This window comes from Hakea prostrata, chromosome 5 (assembly GCF_041222555.1).
Source record: "Hakea prostrata isolate BN-2017 chromosome 5, UWA_Hpros_2, whole genome shotgun sequence".
NCBI classification, from domain to species: domain Eukaryota; kingdom Viridiplantae; phylum Streptophyta; class Magnoliopsida; order Proteales; family Proteaceae; genus Hakea; species Hakea prostrata.
The window spans coordinates 51570283-51594451 of record NC_142604.1 but is presented as its reverse complement, the minus strand read 5'-3'; the positions used below and the strand labels follow the sequence as shown (position 1 = coordinate 51594451).

Below are 24169 nucleotides of genomic sequence, written 5' to 3'. Positions count from 1 at the left end.
ATTCAATTCTCTTCTTTAACTACACGGACAAGTAATGAATAATGAAAGCCATTTCTTTGGATGTGCTTTACTTTAATTATTCTTTTCTTATAACCAAACTTCAAGAATTGCTTGCTGCTACTTTAGCTTTATTCTTTCTTTGTGTCACTGCAAGGGAAGGTTGAAATATATGCATTCATTGTCTGGCCTGGGAGAGTGTTGTAGCTTGTGTCTTCTTCTGAATTTATTGTTCTTGTTCACCCAAGAAGGATGGCTTTAAGAGTTTATTATGAAGCTGGTAATGAAAGACTTGTTCAATCTCTTCCATTGTTGATAATTTTCTGCAATTTAATTAGAGCCTCATTTAATTATATATGCTTAATATCCTGAGTTCTTGATGAATTAATTTACGATATTATTGTGTATATCTTGCAGTTTTGATAATTTGCTTATTATAATTTTCTAACCTAGATGTATCTCTTGTTGTAATATTCTAATTTAAGTAAATCTTATTGTAGTCTTTTATTATAGGTTTTTTTTCTTCCTTATTATAATTTTTTATTATAGGTAAATCACTCATTTACTGTAATCTTCTATTCTAGGTTGGTCATTCTCCTTATGGAGAAAGTCTCTCTCATTCATGTATGTATATGTGTCAGTTTCTCACTAATAAACATACTAATATCCAACAAAATCTAAACTTAACATATTATCAGTCTAACATTTGATCATGTCTTTTTGCTCATGGCAACCAAACCTTCATTCTCAACAACTACTGTAGTAGTTGCTAATCAATATTCTCCTTATTTTGTTCATAATTCCACATCCTAATCATAATTCTAAACTTCCCCAAGATCGAATCCTAATCCTAAACTTTCCCAAGTCCAAATCCTAATCCTAAAACTTTCTCGAGTTTTAATCCTAATTGTAAGTTTCATTCCTTATTCTAAATAAGTACACCTTAGACCAACACCCCCATTTTCTCAATGCTAAACCTAAACTTTTTTCTTTGGTAGAATGCTAAACCTAAACTATGAAGTATGAACATTAAAACTTGATCCAAATCTCTCTACCAAAGCCCAAATCTAAAATCCTAAACCCTAAATCAGAAATTTTAAACCCCAAACTCAAATCTTAAACTAAAAATTCATAATCTAAATCCTAAATCCTGAACTCAAATCCTAAACCCTAAATTCAAAATCTTAAATCCTAAACCCTATTCTTCGGTCCAAATAAGATTGTTTCATTTGAACAGCTTCCTTATTTATTTGTCATGTCTCTTGATCATGTGTCGTTCCATCATCTTCAATTCAAACTGGGCATTCATGATCTTCATGCTTGACCTTGAGGGGGAGTATTACGATATTAATTGTGTATCTTGTAGTTTTGGTAGTGTGCTTGCTGTAATTTTCTAATCTAGCTATATCTCTTTTTGTAATCTTGTAATTTAAGTAGATCTTCGGGTAATCGTCTATTGTAGGTATTTCTCTTATGGTAATTTTTTTTTCTAAGTTATTGTAATATTCTATTCTAGGTATTCTACCAAAATTTAAAAAATTAAAAAAAAATTAAAAAAGTGGAAAAATAGAAGAAGGGGTAAATTGCATATAGAGTCATAAACCCCATGGATCTGCAACAAATATATACTACCCTTGAAAAAATCAATTACGAATACCCGCTCATAGTTAAATATTAAAATTAAATGATGATGTTTTCACTAAATAAGTATTGAAAAACAAAATTTATCCTTTATTATAAAAATATATTTTAAAATACCATTTGCCCTCATCCCTCTATTCTATTCTCTCTTCTCTTCTCTTGACTTCTCCACTCCGATGGCACCAGCCTCTTCCTTTCTCTCTGACAGTCCTCCTCTGGTCTATTTAGAGGCATGTAGGTTTTCAGTTTTTTCATCATGCCAACTCTTGAAAATCCTCCCAAAACCACCCTCTCCAGCATTGAATCATGTTTGAAGTTCCTCGTGGTAGACTTGAGCTTAGCATAGCTGAAAATTCTCAAAACTTATGTGTGTTTGTATGCGCAAGACGTGACTATTTGCGAACAATTCATCCAAGCTTGCATAGGGAGAGAATAGGCTCTATTAGCGATGCTGGTCGAAGACCCACTATCATTGTTGCTGCTATTGTTTGATATAAATGTTCGAGAAAACAAGAAAAGAGAAATCCAAAATCATTTTAAGCTACAAGTCCACAAATAAAAAATTGTGTTTGTTGAATTGGGTGTGTGAAATTTGAGAAAAAAAGCATCCTTTTGAGACAACAATCAAATTTTAAAAACATAACATTCAAATACTAAAAAGTGGGGAAACCCATCTACAAAGGAGGAAACCCAGAGCTCAAAAGTTTCCAAGGCCTCAAAAAACACGAATAATTCATGAACTTACAAAGGGTAAAAGCTCTGATTGTGCTTGAGTTGCGGTTCTCTCTCTCTCTCTCTCTCTCTAGAGAGAGCGAGAGAGAAAGAGAGAGAGAGTTATTTAACTAAAGAGAAATAAAATCAAAGAAAGATACCAAAACCTGAGGGAGCAAAGGAGGATGGGACAGGGATGAGGGAGAGTGGGGAAGATTCAGAGAGTAGAGATGGATTGCCTAAGGAGAGGTCAACAGAAGAGAGAGAATATAATTGACGAATGAGGGTAAAAATGGTATTGTAAAAAAACTATCTTCAATAAAGGGAAAATCTAGTATTTCACATACTTGTTTATTGATGATATCATTATTTAACTTTAATCGCAATTGTAAGGGAGGATTTGTAATTATTCTTTTAGGAGTAATAGATGTAATTGATTGTGAAGATCTAGGAGTCTACATGTAATTTTCCCAAAAAAAAACCTATTCTAGGTTGGTTATTTTTCTTCTGGAGAAAATATATCTCATTCATGTAATAAACAAACCAATATTCAACCAAATCTCATCCTAACAAATTATTTTTGCTCCTTGTTTATATAGGAAAAATTGCAATAAGAAATTATCGTGCAGTTGGTAAAGAGTTGATCTCTACGGCATTGGGTCAACGAGTAGATATACAGGATGAGTACAAAAAACTTCAGGGTATTGTAAGAGAAGCCAAAGCAATGCTTACGGATCTAGAATGGATAATTTTGCTTAATAAAGGAGATGAAAAAGCGTCACGGTTGTGGGAAAAGTTCACAAGATTGTATCGTGAAGCTGAGGATGCGTTAGATGAGTTGTCATATGAAGCCACGAGAATTCTTCAAATGGAGGAGAAGGAGGAGATACAAAAGTGCTGCATGAAGACCAAAAAGGTTAGCATCAAGTCCTCCTTGTCATTCCACTACCCGCTTTTATTCCTTAGCAAAATGTCCCTTGGAGTCAAGGAGTTCCAACGTACAATAGATGAGGTGAAAGAAGAAATGAAATCCTTTGATGCTACAAGTAGTACTAGGGTTGAGAACCATGATATCAACTCATCACTGTCTGACCCTGAAATTAGTGTTGTGGGAAACGAATCAATATTTGAAAGACTTGAGACGGATGTCAACAAGATCTTTGGAATGTTGATGAGTCCAAACAATCAAGAAAAGCTCTATGTCATCCCCATCATAATAGGATGGTGGGATTTTAGGGGGAATGTAAATGAAACAGTATTTATAACGGAGCTCTTCAGTGAGGAATCAATAAAGGTACATTTTGATATGAGAATTTATGTCGATGTGGCTTCAGGTTTTGATGTGAAATGTATTGTAAAAGGAATTATTGAGCAGTCACTTGAAAGAAACATAGATTATTCAAAAAATTGGGACAATTTACAGCATATGTTGGAAGAGGTTTTGAGTGGTAAGAGGTTACTACTTGCACTGTATAATAGTACCTGTAGAACTTTTGCAGATCCAGATGCAGAAATATGGGATAATTTGATAACTTTGTTAAGAATTGGCTCCATGGGGAGCAAGATAATTATTGTAACAACAAATGAATATTGCAGTGATAGGGTTGAGACACTTGCTCCATATTCTTTAGAGGAACCAACCCTAGGAGAAAAATGGGAGTTGTTCAGCAAAATAGCATTTGAGGGAGTAGAAAGCACACATGGTAAGAGTGAAGAGCTAGCGAGAATAGGGATGAAACTAGTTAAGGAATGCGGATATAGTTATTTGATGTTAACAATTTTAGCTTTCATGATGAGCTTCAAGACAAACATGCAAGAGTGGAAAAATGTTGTTAATACTTGGAAATCACTAGCTAGTCATCCTAATTCAGCATCGATGATTTATTACCATGAGATGGAGCCATTTCTGAAAAGATGCTTTGTATATAGTTACTTAAAACTTGATTTGGATTCTACATTTCAGAAGAAGAAATTGATTCAGCTATGGATGGCTGAAGGTTTGTTGGAAGAAGCAGCAACATCGTCTTCCATGTCTGACAATAATACTACTGGAGGAGGGGACGATGTAATACCATTAGCGGAGGATGTAGGTGATGCATATTTTAATTTGCTCTATCAAATATTGTTCTTCAAAGGTGTCAAATTTGACGACTTGGAAGGCGACCCATTAGAGTACAGGATAGCAAACGAGTTAGCTGATCTTGCAGAAACATTGCCGTCTATGCATCTGTTTTTGGCAAAATCATCTTCAACTCAGGGGTTGAGAAATCTACGTGTGCTAGAATGTACACATGTCAAAGATGAGTACCCGTCATTCTCAATTCTTAGGGAGCATAGGTTGAAGCACTTGAGGTATCTCGATCTTTCTTACGGTTGGTTTAAAGCATTGCCTGACTCCATTTGCAAACTCTACCATTTGCAAACTCTCAAGCTGTTACACTGTAGATTTCTTCAAAGATTGCCTCAAGGAATGACAAAATTGATCAACCTGAGGCATCTGGAAATTGAGAGAACTCTGCTGAACATTCCAAGAGGTTTAAGGCAACTGAGCAACCTTCAAACCCTAGCTTGGCTCAGGATGGGCAACAAAGAAGATGCTGCTACTGCTGGTATTCAAGAGCTGGGATGTCTACAACAACTTGGTGGACATTTGGGTTTGATTGGCCTCAACAATGTGAAAGGCGGAGAAGATGCTAAGGAGGCAAAATTGAATGAAAAAAGCAGACTCAAAAAGTTGACATTGGAATGGGAATCAACTACTGGCGGCGAGAAGGAACAACAAGACGTTGTATTGGAGAAGCTCCAACCTCATCAAAATCTGGTACTTCTGAGGATACTTTTTTTCAGTGGCACTCGTTTTCCTAAATGGTTGGATAATGATAATCATCTCTCGAAGTTACGGGAACTCTGTGTCTACTCATGTCTCCGTGTGAAGTCTTTAGATTTGACAGGTTTGAGGTCCCTTCAAAAACTACAGATTTCATATTGTGAAAATTTGGAGTATACTGGAATCAAGGGTCTCGAGAAATTAGAGCTCTTAGAATTCAAGGGATGTCATCAGCTGAAATCCCTAATTGGAGACCAATCAGAAGTCGTTCGTGAAGAGCACACGCATGCCAATCTTCCAAGTCTTGCAAAGCTGCGGATCGAAAGCTGCGATCATCTCACAAATTTGTTGCTCGTAAAGGAGACGTTGCTCCTGCGGTCACTGAAGTCATTGCATGTACAAAGTTGCGGGAATCAAATGGTTTTAATGAATAACCTTTCTTCGCTTCAGGACTTGCAGATACAAGATTGTCCAAATCTAGAGTTGTTAGATGGCGCAGGACAGCTCAAATCCCTACAACACTTTTCGATTAGTGGATGCCCTAAGCTCATGTTCTTACCAAAAGAGATGCAACGCTGGAGTAATCTGCGGACACTAACTATTTCTGCTTGTGCAAATTTAAGGGATCTTCCAAGGGAAATTGGTATGCTTACATCACTTAAGAAACTGGAGATCAGCGGATGTGATTGCTTAATCTTTTTTCCGGACGAAATTCAAGGATTGAAGTCGTTGAAGACTCTGAAGATTGAGCAGTGTCCAGACTTGAGATCTATACCACCCACCCTATTAAAGCTCTCGTCGCTTGCATTTGTGGAAATTTCGAGTTGCAAAAGGTTGATGACTTTGCCAAGAGGGTTTCAGGAGTTGAAATCACTGGAGATTCTGAAGATAAAAGGTTGTGATGACTTGGAAAAATTACCAGACGAAATGGGGAATCTCTCAACCCTTCGTGTGTTGGATATAACTGCTTGTCAAAAACTAACACTTCTTCCTGATGGCCTGGGAAAGCTCCAAACCCTCAGACGGTTAGAAATATGTGATTGTCATAACCTAAAAGCTCTACCAGAGAGCTTGGGAGAACTCTCTTCGCTTCAATCTCTCTACATCCAAAAATGCTTTAATTTGACATCATTCCCCAACCGTCTGCAACAAATGACATCCTTACGGGTACTTTGGTTGATCGAGTGTCATGAACTACGAGATTTTCCTGATGGGTTGAGATCTCTCTTAGCACTTGAGAAGTTGGCCATCTGGGGATGTCATAATCTCATCCAACTTTTGTCAAAGCAGGGGATTGAAAGTCTGAAATCATTACGGGAGTTGACCATTTCAAATTGTTCGAAATTAGAAAGCCTTCCAGAAGGACTGGAGATCCTCCCATCACTTAAAGAGTTGGTTATTTGGAGCTGCCCCAAATTGAAGTACTCAAAGTCAAAGATACAACAGCTAACATGGAGAAAGTTGCGTAAGCTGAGAATAAGAGACTGTCCTTACCTGGAGACCATAGATGATGAATCTGATCCTGATTACGTTTTCATTTTTCCTCCACTCAAAAGGTTCATTTTCTTATACCTTCTACTTGTTGCTTACTTTTGAATTTTCATTTCTAACCAATGCTTGAAAATCTATTCCTTTTGTTTAGCTAAGTTTTTTCTTCTTTCCCCTAATTTTTTTCTATAAATTTACATAAATCTATATTTTTAGTTGATGAGAATTAAAGAATGGTGCTTGTTCTGAAAAAAAGTCATTGTTCATTGCAGTGGCTGTCATTGACTGTTGGTCTTGAGTGTGGTCTTGGTAATTTTCTTTTCATACATTGACATATAGAGACATACATCGTTTTTCTTATTTTCTTATTTTCGTATTATTGATGCATTCCATTCGAACCTATAAATTTGTGTATCTTGTTGTTTCCTATTTGTCGTCAATTTTTCTTACTATAAGTTCGACTTCAAAGGCAGTAAATTCTCCTTTCTTTCTTCTATTTTCTTTTGAAAGATAAAAGGAATTTTATTCAAGACATGGGCAGTGAAACACAGAACCATGGAAAGGTCTAAACATGATAAACCTTCATTGTATATGAGAATCTGAGTTTCTATTCCTTGGCAAGCCCAACCATTATCCACCAGTAGTAATGTTGAAGCAAAAGGAGCTTTCCATGTGTTAGAACAGAACCTTCAAAACTGGTTGAAATGTCAAAAAAAGACAGGGTAATTTAATTTCCGAAGCACAAAGGAAATTCAGAAAATAAAGTGGATGTATTGTTGAATTGGACTCGAACAGTCTTATGCCCAACCCGAGATGCACTTCTCTATATATATGTAATGGTCCAGGTTGGATATATCATCCCTCTACATGACCTAAACTGGATTCCTTTCTATTTTTTTTATTGACCTACCCTGTTCTTCTCATAACTTCCTAATTTTCTGTTTTCTAGTTTTGCTTTTGTAAGGTCATTGAATTTCACTTGTTGATCTGCTATCTTTTTTCTTTTTTCTTTTTACTGTGATTATATTTTGTTGATTGTATGAGTTCATGTTCATACATTCTTTTATGTGTGCTTGTGTTTTAGCTAATTGGAAATTTACTCTCCACACAAGTGACTCACTTTTGTGTTTATTGTGCTTTTTTATTCTAGTCTGGACTGATATAATGTATGTCAATTAAATGTCTTACACTTCTCTTGTTTTTGAAAGTGTCTATTAAAGAAAAACATAGTAGTAAAAGATGATCTCAAGAAATATAAATTTTGCAGATATTCATAAACTGTTTCTATTGCATTTCTGTATTAGATATGATGGAATATTGAGCTGCTTTTGTATTTTGTGTCCGATTCTGTGCAGTTCCTGAGAATCAGGGTTTACAACTTTACGCAGCTCCAAATTTGTGGAGATAGTGAAACCATTGATGTCGCACTCAGTCTAGAATGGAGAGACTCTGATTGATGATTTACAATTCCAATCCGGAAAGTTCTGATTCCTTGGATGCTTCACAATCTGCAACTGTTGCAGCAGGATTTACCTTCACCCCTGCTATTGGTTCTTGATCGATACAGATGTATCCCTGCTACTGCTGTTGGTTTCCTGAGTTAGTTTTGGTTCTGAAACTGTTCTGTTGGACATGTATTCTTGCTTATTTTGCAAAACCTTGTTCAAGGCTGTGATTACTCTGGAATAATTACCAGACGAAATGGGGAACCACTCAACCCTTCGTGTGTTGGATATAACTGCTTGTCCAAGTCTTAACACTTCTTCCTAATGGCCTGGGAAATCTCAAAACCCTAGTCGGCTCGAAATAAGTGATTGTCATACGCTAAAAACTCTACCGACAATTCTCCGAGAACTCTCGTCACTTCAATCTCTGTACATTCAGAGATGCCGTAGCTTGGCTTCAATCCCCAACGACCTACCACACATGAAATCCTTACGGGTACTTTGGTTGATCGACTGTGCAAGTCTAGCAGGTGTCTCCAGCGGGCTGCGATGCCTCTCAACACTTCAGAAGTTGACCATATGGGGATGTCATAACCTTGTCAAGTTTCTGCCTCCGCCTGAGGGGATTCAAAAAATAAAATCATTGAAAGAGTTTATCATTTCAAATTGTTCGAAATTAGAAATGCTGCCGAACGGATTGGAGAAGCTCTCGTCACTTATGAAGCTGGTTGTTTGGGAATGCCCCAGATTGAAATCTTCAGAATTTATGATACACGAGCTGCGTTCGCGGGGAATAGAACTGGAGATAAAAGACTGCTCTTTTTCTGAAGCACGTAATCCATCCCCTGTAAAATCGCCCATGCTACTCCAGGCTACAGGTTTGTTTTCTTCTACATTCTAATCATTTCTTTCCTTTTTGAATTTTCATTTTCAACCAATGCTCGGAAAATCTACCCATGTTAGTTAGCTTTTTATTTCTTCTTCCCATTACAATTTTTCCAGAGTTTACTTGTTTGTTTATTGTTGGAGTCTTGAACTCGATTGAGGTTGATTTGTTCTAAGACATTGGTGAATTCTTCTCTTATAATCTAGTACAAACATTGGTATTATTCTCCCTCCATGTTGCACCTACTATTGTAGCTTTTAGCTTACGTGACTCACCATATGAAACTCCAAATCCTAACCTCTCCAGCTTCCGTTCTACCTAGTTTTTGAGGAATCCACCTCCGTAAAACTGATGTATTTCCCAAATAAATCAAACCGATGCATTTCCCAAATAAATTAAGGTCTTTTCAACAAATATTACTTCCTATTAGTGTACTTCTCTGTCAATTCTTGTGAATCTGCTACTGGATTTTCATTCAAAGATGAGTAGGATCAAAGTTTAGCAGAGGGGATGGAAATAAATCATGGCCGGAGAAAAAACAAAAAGACAAGACAAAACAAAGAAAGACCACGAAAAGGACAAGGGGAAGGAGGAGGGAGGAGGCCCGGCAACAACAAGAGCGCCCGGGGAGCAACAACCGGGGGAGGGAAAAGCAGAAAAGAGGAACACAAAAAAAAGCACCAAAAGCACAAGGAGGGAAGAAGCCAGCGCCGAAGGCGCCCCACCACAGAGGGGGAGGCCCCAAAACAAGCCCGCCTACGGCACAAAAGAGGTACCCGAGAAGACCAAACCCAAGACCAGCCCAAGAACCCAAAGACGACGACAGGGGCCAAAGAAGAAGGGCCCCAAAGAGCCGGAGAAAGGGCAAGAGAAAACAAGGCGAGCCCGGGGCATCCAGAAAGAAGCAAAGGCACGGGGAGGGCGGGAGCAAGGAAGACGGGGGAAGGCGGGAGGGCCCCAAAGGGAAGAGAGGGCGAGGGAAGACCGAACCAAACCAAGGGGGCCAAAGAGGGGGAGGGGAGGGAGAACGAACAAACCAAGCGGCCGAGTGGGAAAGGAAGAAGAGGGACCAAAAACCACGGGGAAAGGAAAGGAAGGGGGGAGAGAGCCAAACGCGGAGACAAGGTGAGGGGAAGGACCCAGGAACCACAGAGAAAAAGAGAGGCGGGAGGGAAGCGAGTCCGATACCGACGGGGAGAAAAGAGAGAGAAGGAACCCACGGAGCCAAGGACAAGCGGAAAGAAGAGAGGAACCGAGGAGAGGATGGGAGGCGGGGAGAGCAAGAGGTCCGAGGAGAAGCAACCCCGACCGGAAGGAGGAGGAAAGGGACAGCCGAAAGAGCGAGAGAAGAAAGAGAACCCAAACCCGAAGAGTCAGGGGACAACCAAAGAGGAGCACGCAGCAGAAGAACGGATCACGGACCAAGACCCCCGAGGGCACAAAGTGGCCCAGCGAGGGGCGGACCGGCCCCAAGGAAAGCACGAAGAGAGACCAGCGAGAGGCGGGGACGGGAAAAGCCACACCAAAAAGGAGGAAGAGGAGCACGACGAAGAGCAACCGCCGGCAAACGAGAGAGCGGCCCGAGGGAGGCAACGGAAGACCAACAAGGCAAGCAAGAGCGGGAGAGCCACCCGGGAAAGAGGGAGACCAGGAAGCACGGGAAGGAGCCGCCAAACCCGAAGAAAGGAGAGACCGCGAGGCCCACACCCGAAGGAAGAGGGAAGAAGAGGGACCGAGGCCGAGAAGACAAAGAAGGAGAGAGCGGAGAGATGGAAGAAGGAAGAGGACGCAGCGAAGACGAGACACGAAAGCAGAGAGGAGGGAAGCACACAGGGAGGGAGAAAGAAGGACGCGGCGGAGAAACGGGAGAGCACCCGAGCCAAGAGAAAGGAAAGGAGAAAGGGGCAACCGCAACCAACCCGAGAGGGAAAGAACGGGCGAGCCAGGAAACGAGAACGAGAGAGACGACCCAACCAAGGAGAAGGAAGGAGGGAACCCAAGGGAGAGAACACAGAAAAGCCCGGACGAACAAACGCGGGAGGCAACGAGGAGGGCCGCGGGGAAGAGAGGACAAACCCCAACAACCCGGCACAAGGAGAAAACGGAACCGACCGAGAAAAGCGAGGGGGACACCGGGGAGACCGAGCCACGCAGGATTTGGCAGAAGGAGAAGAACAAAGGAGAGGGGGAAAAGAAAGAAGAGGCCCAACGGGGAAAGCAGAGGAAAGTGGGATGGAAGAGAGCCGAGAGGGAAGAAGCAACGCGAGGGGCGAGGTCCCGGCACGAGAAGCCCACCACGGGGCCGGGGCACGGATGTGGGAACGGAGGCGAGAATCCATCAGGGAAGGTTGGAAAAGAGAGGGGGAGGGGGTCACAAATCATGGCTTCTTATCCCCTGCTTTCTCAGAAATGTTTGGTAATAATTAAGATCCCTTCCTTGGCAGGTCGGATACATTGGCTTTTGTTTGACTATCAGAGTTGTTTGAATGCTGGATGAGTATTCTTTGTTCAGCAACCTCCTTCTCAGGTCCATATCTGATTTCTTTCCTTAACTGTTGCTCCAAATCCAGCCCTCTTCTTGTGCTTGCCAGAATACAAACTAGATATGAGGGGCCTATCAGAGGGCATGTTATATATAGTGGCATTGTGAGGATCTTTTCCCCTATATTTATTTATTGGGAAAATTTTTGTGTAACAATGTTGGTGAAAAAGAAAATGCAACTTGCTTTATTGTCTTTTGAATATAATCCATTTCCTTTTTCTACAGGATGAATCTTGTCATTTGACATGCACAATGTCTCGTGAAAAATACACAAGGATAAGCCACTTACATGTATAAAAAATCCAGTTGATCCATTACTTGAAAGAGCTATGGAATAAAACATGGGTACAATCAAGAGCTGATTACAACTTGCAACTTCTTTTCTTCACCTCTCTGTCTCTCTTTTTTAACCTTCTTGCAGTTTTATAGACCTCCAAATATTTCGTCTTCCATATCTTGTGTGGAGCTTGAGATAGATTGCGTGCATTCAAAGGGATCTTGCCAGCTGGAACATTAAGTATTTACTCTTGACTTTACTCAATATAAAGGCTTAGTCAAATTTTTATTAGTCATTCCTTTCCATGACATCTTCTCTTACAATTATCCTTCAGTCCTGTCAAAGGAGGTGTTGATGCAAAAGAGTTGTTCCTTGCTTGGATCATGCAAATTAGATTAGGTAAGATGTTTTTCTTTTGTATTATAAATATTACACTTTGACTTCTAACCGAACTAGAGGTACACGTAATGCTATCGGTATTTTTCTGCTTAAGAATTTACTTCTCTTGGGCTTTTCTTTTGTAATAGATGAAATGCACTTTGATTCTGAGGCAATTCATCAAGGCACTAAACATATCAGCCTGTTTTAATTTTTGTGCCTTCTTGCTATTTGGAAGAAATGCAGAAAAATATAGGCCTGTTTTGGAACTCTTTGTTCCGGGTTTATTATGTGTATGGAAGCATTTTATAACTGTTCTGTGGACAGTTTAAATGTGAAGCTATTAACTCATCTAGATATTTTTATTTACTCTGTTCTCTTCAAAAATTTTCCTTGCAGATAAATGTTCAGGTGTAAATACTCAAACACTCCTCGACTCCATTTGTTGATGATATGTAAGACAGGTTGACGGAGACCATGAATGAATATGAGGTCATCATTTTTCGATGGCCAGAAAATACGTTTGTTTTGGAAAATGTAAGTCCAAATTTTTTCACCTCTTTCATTTATATAATATGACAAATCTGAAGGGCATGAGTCATGTGGATTTGACCTTCCAATCTGGTCAATTTCTGTTTCACTTGTTTACTCTTTTACTTTGTCTTTTTCCATTACGGACCAAATAAGAGAGGAAAAGAGAGACTGATTAGTGAGAGAGTGATTATCTCTTTTATGTTTCAATTCTATGCTAGATTAAATGCTTTTTCGGACTTGAATACTGTATCTTATTCTCATTTGATTATTTTATGTTAGAACTGAGATTGCAAGAATTTTTTGATCTGTCAAATATATCTAATTGTGTAAAGGCAGTTGTGGATGTTGAGAAGTTGCGGGTGGAGACTTTGGACAAGCAGTATGCTGATGTTTTAACACCATTGAATGACACTCTTGACACCTAAGAAATTTGGCCTCAAAGTATGTTCAGAAACTGGCTAAGTGTTCTGTAAACAGTTTTACTGTACATGATGAGGTTAGCTGTTCTATCTTCAATTCTAGAGTCTCCCATATTATATGCATTTTCTGCCCTTAAAAACTGGCATCAACTTGCGACTGTGAATCCTTTTGAATATCATGAAGATGATGCTTGATGTGTTGCGTTTTAGGATAGAGACAGAATTGAAATCATGGGGTTCTTGAATCCCTGATGCTGCAAATGCTGTCTCTGGAGAACGCCTCAGTGAACTGACCATGATGCTGAGAGCCAAGTTCAGAAATTAAATGCAAGCAGTTGCGGAGAAGCTTACTGAGAATGTAGATCCTCCTTTCAAGAGCTGTATACTTTTTTTCAGCACTGTTTCTTCACTTTCTGCCCCCCCCTCCTGACGGAGCTTGCTGTTTCTTTGTTTAAAATTTTAGAATCAACTTGTCTTAGTTGAAACCATGATAGTTATGCAGGAAGTAGATCTTAGAGAAGATTTTTTAACTTCTAAGCTACATAATACATAAACTCATTTTCATAATTTTGCCATGTTGGACATAATGTGCCATTGCCCATGTACATCTCTAGAAATGAATAGCTTTGCTTTTAGTATCTCCCTACTGATTTTGTAGTTTTGACTCTAGCAGATAAAAACACAGGTTTGTCATGTCATCTCAATTTGAGTTTTTCAGACTACTGATATTTGGATTTTGATACACATCCTGATTAAGTTTTTATAGTTGGTTCTGTGTTATTTGTCTCACCATGCTTATTACTATGTGAAGTTATGGTTGTACCTTGTCTGTAAGAGGGAATTCTTGTATGCATGGTTTAATCTTGTCAGGAAATTACCACATTTCATTTCTTTCCACCCAGAATAGGTTCAATTATTTATTATTTCTAATATGGTGATTTGTTTCCTTGTATATTCAGACAAGAGTTCAAAGATCATCCAAGGCTCGAAAGAGACTGGCTGAATCAGATGTTAGGAGCAGAATGCAACCCCTGGAGGATCTCTGCTGACAAAGACACTAGATCACCTACACACTCTCTTTGAGACTCATGTGTTTGTAGCAATTTGTCGAGGCTATTGGTACCTAATGGGACATGTATATTTGAAGCTTTAGCATGCGGTTGTTCCATCTTTATACTGCTTAACATCTCAAATGTTCTCTGTTTTCTTGCAGGATATTCTGAGTTTTTTGGAAAACAGGAAGGAAAACTGGACCTGGTACAAGGGGCGTTGTAGCTAGTCTTCGACTTTTAAAGTTGATACTAATCAGAGAGATCCATGGAAAACCTTTCGGTAGGCTTTTACTAAAAGTGATGCATGAATGAAAGTTGATGATAATTAGATCAATAGTTCTAGGAAGTGAACCAGACAACCAATTAAAATCAATCCTTTTATGGTCAAAACTATCTGACTGAGCAGTCATTTGGTTTTCTGATAACATACAAAATGAGCCACATCATAAAATTGGTCAAAATTCTCCTAATTGTCTTGATAGGATGTTGTTGCCTTCAGTTGTATGACATGTTGTGGAATTTGCAGGTATTGGATGACACCTTTGCATCACAGATGAGACAGTTGCTTGGGAATGCACTTGGAGAGAAAGACCTAGAGCCTCCTTGATCAGTAGTGGATGTTTGGTCGATGCTCTGCAAGGATGCTTTGAACAATAACGGCAGTAACTTCGACTATTAATTCTAGCAAACATGTACGTACACATTGGAAGAGCAATAGAGTTCAAATTCGTGGTTGAAGAACCCACAAAGGATTTCTTTTTGTCCTGTTTCAAATGGATAAGTAAAATTTAGAGAGTTTAGCAACCTTTGCATCTATGTGCTTAAAAGCTCATCCCAGACAGTGGTTTTGTCCTAGACTGTATAAAGATCATTTAGGCCTAAGTTGATAAAAGGTAAAGCTATTCTGGAGGTTTACAACTATATCAATATTGTGTAAAGTACTGAAAATAATCTTTCAGCATTTTGTTCCCATCACATTTTGCAGTGATACCAGCTTTGTAATTGTGGTGACCTCTGGGCCACAAGTTAAATATGGTACTATAGAAATCATATTTAAGATTATTGCTTCAATATATCATTGGGTTTTCCCTATGTTGGCTATGTAATGTATATATATGGGTTGATGGTTGCGATCAGGAACATCGAGTGCTGGTAATCTCATGTTATAAACCATATCTCCTATTGGCATTGTTTGATCCATTAAAAATGTTGGTCGACACATGATGATGGATTTAGGTTTTGACCATGGGATGAGTACTTAGAATGAGGTGGTTTGGCTCCAAATGATTCAGCAGAACATTTTTACTAGATTGCAATACAAAATGATTTAAATGGTTATAGATACGCAATGTAGGGCACCTACCATGTTCAGGTTGTGGCAGCATGAAAAATTCAAGTGATTGGAAAATTTTATTGAATCCTATGGTGAAATTAATAAAAGGTCAAAACTTCGATATTTTGCATTACCTATTTCACAGTGGTTAATCTAAATACTTAAGGGCCTGTTTGGTTACTTGAGTCTGTAGATTTCAAAAATTTAGAGATTTCAAATCTACAGACTTCAAATCTCTAGAGTCACGGTTCGTAAAATTAACTGTTTGGTTAGTTTGAATTTTTGGAATGAAATTTCTAGATTTATCCTAAAAAAATATTTATTGAATTATGATTCAAATCTTTAATGCTTTGATAGTATGGGTGAAATCTCTGGATTTCACCTCATACCCATAAATCTACAGATTCACGTTTTTAGTTTTTAGTGTAAAAATGTAAATTTCTAGATTTCATAAATTTAGGGATTCACACAACCAAACAGGTAAAAATCTCCCATTTGTGATTCCAGAGATTTGAAATCTCTGGATTCGCTTTAACAAACAGGCCCTAAAATAATTTTGGGAATTTTGCAATTTCTAGACATAAGATCTTTTGAGTGAGCGAGAGAGGAGATTTGGATTCCTACAATTTTGGAATTTCTGTAAAAAATGAGGACTTATGTTTAGATTGGACACATGTCATGAATTCAACATGTGATTTTGAAAAGTTTCCTCCTCATTAGGTAGGTGAAGGATTTGAATTCTATGATTTATATGCATAGTCTTCCTTTCAAAATAATTGGTTCATTTTTTAAGTAAATTCACAATAACTAGTGATTAAAAAAATGGTATTTAATGAATTTTTTCCAAAACCCTTTATTCGAAGGCAAAGGTGCAAGTATTTGCTCTTCTTTTTTCTTTTCTTTTTTCTTTAGTTAAATTTTTTTTAAAAATTTTAATCCAGAGTCAATTTTTTGTTTTAGAGACATTTAAAAATTAAGGAAATAAGCTTTTTGGTATTTCAAAAATTGGCACTAAAAAATGTATATCTCTTTCTTTGATATAAAAGTAGAAGATAAATCCAAATGGACGTCAGAAATAAAGAGAAAAACATTACCAAACGGGTCTTAAACCTTAGCTAATCCTTATTTTTTATTTATTTATTTATTTATTCTGGGTATATATATATATATATATATTTTTTTTTTTAAAATTTTCTGGGTATAATTCAGATGGTGTAATATGTTTTATTACCAACTAAAAAGGAAAAATGTATTTATACTTTATTGACCAATGTATATTTGTCATGAAATTCATTATTCTAAATGCATGACATACTAATTGGTTGTTGCTGCCGGCAGCACCATCCACCACCATTTTCAATTGTTTTAAATTGTGGGTCACTTTCACCAAAGAATGGGGAGTCTTGTGGATTACTTGGGGAAAAAGGGTTGTTACTTTGGAGAAAGAATTGTTTAGTTATGCTCTTCAATTCTCTATGCTTAACTTATTTCTCGGTTCAAAATTCTTTCCCAAAGATCAAGTCTCTTCCATGTCAGCTCAAGAGGACCATAGAAATCCGTTATCATTGAAGGGTTGTTCAGTTAATTGAAGTGAAAAGGTCATGCTTTCGGTAGTATACGTAAATTGGCAAGAATGCTTGATTTACCCCACATATCTTTATATCTTTTAGCAACACGGATCGAAAGCTGCGATCATCTCACAAATTTGCCCGAAAAGGAGACGTTGCTCCTGTTGTCACTGAAGTCATTGCATATACAAAGTTGCGGGAATCAAATGGTTTTAATGAATAACCTTTCGTCGCTTCAGGACTTGCAGATACAAGATTGTCCAAATCTAGAGTTGTTAGATGGCGCAAGACAGCTCGAATCCCTGCAACACTTTTCTATCGGTGGATGCCCTAAGCTCAAGTTCTTATCAGAAGAGATGCGCGACTGGAGTAATCTGCAGACACTCACTATTTCTGCTTGTGCAAATTTAAGGGATCTTCCAAGGGGCATTGGTAAGCTTACAACACTTAAAGAAACTGGAGATCAGCGGATGTGGTTGCTTATTCACTTTTCCGGACGAAATTCAAGGATTGACGTCGTTAAAGACTCTGAGGATTGAGCAATGTCCATATTTGACAGCCATACCCGCCGCCATGGTAAAGCTCTCGTCGCTTGCATTTTTGGAAATTTCGAGCTGCAAAAGGTTGATGTCTTTGCCAGGAGGGTTGCAGGAGTTGAAATCACTGGAGATTCTGAAGATAAAAGGCTGTGATGACTTGGAAAAATTACCAGACGAAATGAGGAATCTCTCAACCCTTCGTGTGTTGGATATAACTGGTTGTCCAAAAATAACACTTCTTCCTGATGGCCTGGGAAATCTCAAAACCCTCAATCGGCTAGAGATAAGTGATTGTCGTAACCTAGAGGCTCTACCGATGACTCTCGGAAGCCTCTCATCACTTCAATTTCTATACATTCGGAGATGTCGTAGCTTGGCTTCAATCCCCAACACTCTGCCACACATGAAATCCTTACGGGTACTTTGGTTGATCGACTGTCTCAAGTTAGCAGATATCTCCAACGGGCTGCGATGCCTCTCATCACTTGAGAAGTTGGCCATATGGGGATGTCATAACCTTGTCAAGCTTCTGCCTCAGCCTCAGGGGATTCAACACATGAAATCGTTGAAAGAGCTTACCATTTCAAATTGTTCGAAATTAGAAATGCTGCCGGACGGATTGGAGGAGCTCTGGTCACTTGAGAAGCTGGTTATTTGGAGTTGCCCCAAATTGAAATCTTCAGAAGAAAAAAAGCTGCTACCGCGGGGACGAAAACTGAATATAAAAAACTGTGGTTGTCTGAACGACGTAATTGATCCCCTGTAAGATCGACCATGCTACTCCAGGCTGCAGGTTTGTTTTCTTCTACATTCTAGTCATTTCTTTCATTTGAAATTTCATTTTTAACTGATGCTTGGAAAAATCTGTCAGTGTTAGTTAACTATCAATTTCTTCTCCCCTTACAATTTTTCATAGAGTTTACTTGTTTGTTTATTGTTGGAGTCTTGATTGAGGTTAAGTTGTTCCGAGACATTGGTGAATTCTTCTCTGGTATTGAGTACTAACATGGCTATTGTTTTCCCTCTGCACACCGGCTGCTGTAACTTTTAGCGTACTTGGCTCACCATATGAAACTCTAAATCCTACCCTCTCCAGCTTCCCCTGCTACCTCCTTTTTGAGGAATACTCCTCTCCTATACGAGGCCCTTTCTGTTTCGAACCCTTGCATTTCCCAAATAAATTATGGTGTTTTCAATAAGTTTACTTCTTATTAGTGTACCTTCTCTGTCAGTTCTTGTGAATCTGTTGCCGGGCTTTCATTCAAAGATGAGTAGGATCAAACTTGAGCAGAGGGGACCGGAATAAATCATCGCTTCTTATCCTCTGAATTCTCAGAAATATTTGGTAACAATTAAGATCCCTTCCTTGGCAGGTTGAATACGTTGGCTTGTTGATCTGAGTGCTGGATGAGTGGTAGCATTTTTCTGATTCAATGTGTCGTTACAACTCAAATCTGACACCCTTTCTACTAATTTTTATGAAATTTTAGACAGAGCAGGTTATTCTTTACCCAAAAAAGAATAAAGACAGAGCAGGTGGAGAGTTCCAAGTTCATCAATCCGTGAGTAACAATTAAGTTAGTGTCCATCACCTGGGCTGGAAGCAGTTACCTTAATTCCACCAACAGTTTTTGTATTTGAAAGCTTGTGCTCTGCACCGTGTCTGCTGAAACCGGAATCCTGTTTCCCACCCAGAGTCTGAGCATTTGTGAACTTGTGGCCGTGGGATCCTTCTCCCTCCAAGAGTTTTTGTGCTTACCTGCCTGTGTCCTGCAGCATCGGAGCTTCAACTCTAAAAACAAAACATCCAACAACATAGCTTCTGCCTCCGCCTGAGGGGATTCAAAAAATGAAATCATTGAAAGAGCTTACCATTTCAAATTGTTCGAAATTAGAAATGCTGCCGAACGGATTGGAGAAGCTCTTGTCACTCATGAAGCTGGTTGTTTGGGAATGTCCCAAATTGAACTCTTCAGAATTTATGATACGCGAGCTGCGTTCACGGGGAATAGAACTGGAGATAAAAGACTGCCCTTTTCTGGAGGATGTAATCCGTCCCTGTAACATTGCTCATGCTACTCCAGGCTGCAGGTTTGTTTTCTTCTACATTCTAATCATATCTTTCCTTTGAATTTTCATTTCCAACCAATGCTCGGGAAAATCTATCCAGTGTTAGTTAGCTGTATATTTTTTTATTGTTGGACTCTTGAACTCGATTGAGGTCGATTTGTTCCAAGACATTGTTGAATTCCTCTCTTATATTCAAGTACAAACATGGGTATTATTCTCCCTCCACATTGCACCTGCTACTGTAACTTAGCTTTTACTCACTTGATTCACCATACGAAACTCCAAATCCTACCCTCTCCAGCTTTTGTTCTACCTCGTTTTGAAGAATCCATCTCCATACAAGGTCCTTTCTGTTTCAAACCGATGCATTTCCCAAATAAATTAAGGTCTTCTCAACAAATATTACTTCCTATTAGTGTATTTCTCTGTCAATTCTTGTGAATCTGCTACTGGATTTTCATTCAAAGATGAGTAGGATCAAAGTTTAGCAGAGGGGATGGGAATAAATCGTGGCTTCTTAACCTCTGGTTCCTCAGAAATGTTTGGCAATAATTAAGATCCCTTCCTTGGCAGGTTAGATACGTTGGCTTTTGTCTGACTATCAGAGTGGTCTGAATGCTGGATGAGTATTCTTTGTTCAGCAACCTCCTTCTCAGGTCCATATCTGATTTCTTTCCTTAACTGTTGCTCCAAATCCAGCCCTCTTCTTATGCATGCTAGAATACAAATGAGATATGAGGGGCCTATCAGAGGGCATGTTACGTACAGTGGCATTGTGAGGATCTTTTCCCCTATATTTATTTATTGGGAAAATTTTTGTGTAACAATGTTGGTGAAAAAGAAAATGCAACTTGCTTTATTGTCTTTTGAATATAATCCATTTCCTTTTTCTACAGGATGAATCTTGTCATTTGACATGCACTATGTCTCGTGAAAAATACACAAGGATAAGCCACTTACATGTATCAAAAATCCAGTTGATCCATTACTTGAAAGAGCTCTGGAATAAAACATGGGTACAATCAAGAGCTGATTACTACTTGCAACTTCTTTTCTTCACCACTCTGTCTCTTTACTTACCAATTACCGAAAAGAGTTTGTAATATGTAAGTCTTTTTTACCTCCAAATATTTTGTCTTCCATATATAGTGTGGAGCTTGCAATAAATTGCGTGCATTCCTTGTTGCATGCCCTCCGACTGGCGCATCACCAACTGTCGCAGATCTTGTAATTGCAACTGCATATTTTCAAAGGGATCTTGCCAGCTGAAACATTAAGTAATTTACTCAGTCAAATCTTTATTAGTCATTCCTTTCTGTGACGTCTTCTCTTACAATTATCCTTCAGTCCTGTCAAAGGAGGTGTTGATGCAAAACGGTTGTTCCACTTGTGTATTATTATCTGGATTCAAGATAAGCGTCTTCCTTGCTTGGATCATGCTAATTAGATTAGGTAAGATGTTTTTCCTTTTTATTGTAAATATTACACTTTGACTTCTAACCGAACTAGAGGTACATGTAATGCTATCGGTATTTTTCTGCTTAAAGAATTTACTTCTCTTGGGCTTTTCTTTTGTAATTGATGAAATTCACTTTGATTCTGAGGGAATTCGTCAAGGCACTAAACATATCAGCCTGTTTTAGTTTTTGTGCCTTCTTACTATTTGGAAGAATTGCACAAAAATATAGACCTGTTTTGGAACTCTTCGTTTGGGTTTTATTATGTGTATGGAAGCATTTTATTACTGTTCTGTGGACAGTTTAGATGTGAAGCTATTAACTTATCCAGATATATTTTTATTTACTCTGTTCTCTTCAAAAAAATTTCCTTGCAGATAAAATGTTCAGGTGTAAAAACTCAAACACTCCTCGACTCCATTTGCTGATGATATGTATGACAGGTTGAAGGAGACCATGAATGAATATGAGGTCATCATTTTTCGATGGCCGGAAAATACCTTTGTTTTGGAAAATGTAAGTCCCAATTCTTTCTCCTCTTCATTTATACAATATGACAAATCTGAAGGGCATGAGTCATGTGGATTTGACCTTCCAATCTTGTCAATTTCTGTTTCACTTGCTTACACTTTTACTTTGTCTTTTTCCATTACGGACCAAAAAAGAGGGGAAGAGAGAGAGAGACTGATTAGTGAGAAGGTGATTGCCTCCTTTATGTTTCAATTCTGTGCTAGATTAAATGCTTTATTGGACTTGAATACTGTATGTTATTCTCATTTGATTACTTTATGTTAGAAGTGAGATTGCAAGAATTTATTTTGATCTATCAAATATTTAATTGTGTAAAGGCAGTTGTGGATGTTGAGAAGTTGGGGGTGGAGACTTTGGACAAGCATTATGCTGATGTTTTAACACCATTGAATGACACTCTTGACACTTAAGAAATTTGGCCTCAAGTATGTTCAGAAACTGGCTAAGCGTTCTGTAAACAGTTTTACTGTACATGACGAGGTTAGCTGTTCTGTCTTGAATTCTAGAGTCTCCCATATTATATGCATTTTCTGCCCTTAAAAACTGGCATCAACTTGCAGCTGGGAATTCTTTTGAATATCATGAAGATGATACTTGATGTGTTGCGTTTTAGGATAGAGACACAATTGAAATCATGGGGTTCTTGAATCCCTGATGCTGCAAATGCTGTCTTTGGAGAACGCCTCAGTGAACTGACCGTGATGCTGAGAGCCGAGTTCAGAAATTACATGCAAGCAGTTGTGGAGAAGCTTACTGAGAATGTAGATCCTCCTTTCAAGAGCTGTTTTTCAGCACTCCCTCCAGACAGAACTTGCTGTTTCTTTGTTTAAAATTTTAGAATCAACTTGTCTTAGTTGAAACCATGATAGTTATTCAGAAAGTAGATCTTAGAGAAGTTTTTTTAGCTTCTAAGCTGCATAATACATAAACTCATTTTCATAATTTAGCCATGTTGGACATAATGTGCCATTGCCCATGTACATCTCTAGAAATTAATAGCTTTGCTTTTAGTATCTCCCTACTGATTTTGTAGTTTTGACTCTAGCAGATAAAAACACAGGTTTGTCATGTCATCTCAATTTGAGTTTTTCAGACTACTGATATTTGGATTTTGATACACATCCTGATTAAGTTTTTATAGTTGGTTCTGTGTTATTTGTCTCACCATGCTTATTACTATGTGAAGTTATGGTTGTACCTTGTCTGTAAGAGGGAATTCTTGTATGCATGGTTTAAGCTTGTCAGGAAATTACCACATTTCATTTCTTTCCACCCAGAATAGGTTCAATTATCTATTATTTCTAATATGGTGATTTGTTTCCTTGTATCTTCAGACAAGAGTTCAAAGATCATCCAAGGCTCGAAAGAGACTGGCTGAATCAGATGTTAGGAGCAGAATGCAACCCCTGGAGGATCTCTGCTGACAAAGACACTAGATCACCTACACTCTCTTTGAGACTCATGTGATTGTAGCAATTTGTCGAGGCTATTGGTACCTAATGGGACATGTATATTTGAAGCTTTAGCATGCGGTTGTTCCATCTTTATACTGCTTAACATCTCAAATGTTCTCTGTTTTCTTGCAGGATATTCAGAGTTTTTTGGAAAACAGGAAGGAAAACTGGACCTGGTACAAGGGGCGTTGTAGTGGTTTTATGTAGTATCTTCGACTTTTAAGTTGATACTAATCAGAGACTTCTGCGGAAAACCTTTTGGTAGGCTTTTACTAAAAGTGATACATGAATGAAAGTTGATGATAGTTAGATCAATAGTTCTAGGAAGTGGACTAGACAGCCTACTAAATCAATCCTTTTATGGCCAAAACTATCTGACTGAGCAGTCATTTGGTTTTCTGATAACATACAAATTGAGCAGACCCTGGAGACCCACCTCATAAAATTGGTCAAATTCTCCTAATTGTCTTGATAGGATGTTGTTGCCTTCAGTTGTATGACATGTTGTGGAATGTGCAGGTATTGGATGACACCTTTGCATCACAGATGAGACAGTTGCTTGGGAATGCACTTCGAGAGAAAGACCTAGAGCCTCCTTGATCAGTAGTGGATGTTTGGTCGATGCTCTGCAAGGATGCTTTGAACAATAACGGCAGTAACTTCGACTATTAATTCTAGCAAACATGTACGTACACATTGGAAGAGCAATAGAGTTCAAATTCGTGGTTGAAGAACCCACAAAGGATTTCTTTTTTGTCCTGTTGCAAGTGGACAAGAAAATTTTAGATAGTTTAGCAACCTTTGCATCTATCTGTGGTTTTGTCCAAGACTGTACAGGGCTAAACTTCGCCCAAGTTGATACAAGGTAGAGCTGTTCTTGGAGTTTTACAACTATATAAATATAGTGTAAAGTACTGAAGATTATCTTTCAGCATTTTCTTCCCATCACATCTTGCAGTGAAACCAGCTTTGTAATTTTTTTTTTGGTAGAAAAACCAGCTTTGTAATTGTGGTGACCTA

General features: G+C 38.5%; 1 protein-coding gene across 10 annotated transcripts; it reads left to right on the top strand.

The window, feature by feature from the left end:
* The first annotated feature begins 193 nt into the window (after positions 1–193).
* LOC149016454 (putative disease resistance protein RGA4) lies at positions 194–24163 on the top strand. Of its 10 annotated transcripts, none has more exons than XM_089154585.1 (12): positions 194–277; positions 2949–6732; positions 8020–8987; positions 11440–11641; positions 11763–11882; positions 11959–12054; positions 12149–12213; positions 12592–13222; positions 13356–13503; positions 14105–14264; positions 14359–14477; positions 14724–15210. In XM_089154585.1, the coding sequence occupies exons 1-3, from the start codon at positions 250–252 to the stop codon at positions 8024–8026; spliced, it is 3819 nt and encodes a 1272-aa protein (XP_089010711.1). In that variant the 5' UTR covers positions 194–249; the 3' UTR covers positions 8027–8987; positions 11440–11641; positions 11763–11882; positions 11959–12054; positions 12149–12213; positions 12592–13222; positions 13356–13503; positions 14105–14264; positions 14359–14477; positions 14724–15210. The 10 variants fall into 10 exon arrangements, 9 of the variants coding, with proteins under 9 accessions (XP_089010711.1, XP_089010708.1, XP_089010710.1 ...); XM_089154582.1 differs by having other exon boundaries at positions 11763–12054; positions 12592–12729; positions 13063–13222; XM_089154584.1 differs by having other exon boundaries at positions 11763–12054; positions 12592–12729; positions 13059–13222.
* The last annotated feature ends 6 nt before the right edge of the window (positions 24164–24169 follow it).

Bases quoted from the DNA above. Each gene is read 5' to 3' on its own strand.
- LOC149016454 (XM_089154579.1), top strand. From the start codon at position 250: ATGGCTTTAAGAGTTTATTATGAAGCTG. The intron at 278-2,948 runs GTAATGAAAGAC...TTGTTTATATAG, and splicing joins AAGAGTTTATTATGAAGCTG to GAAAAATTGCAATAAGAAAT.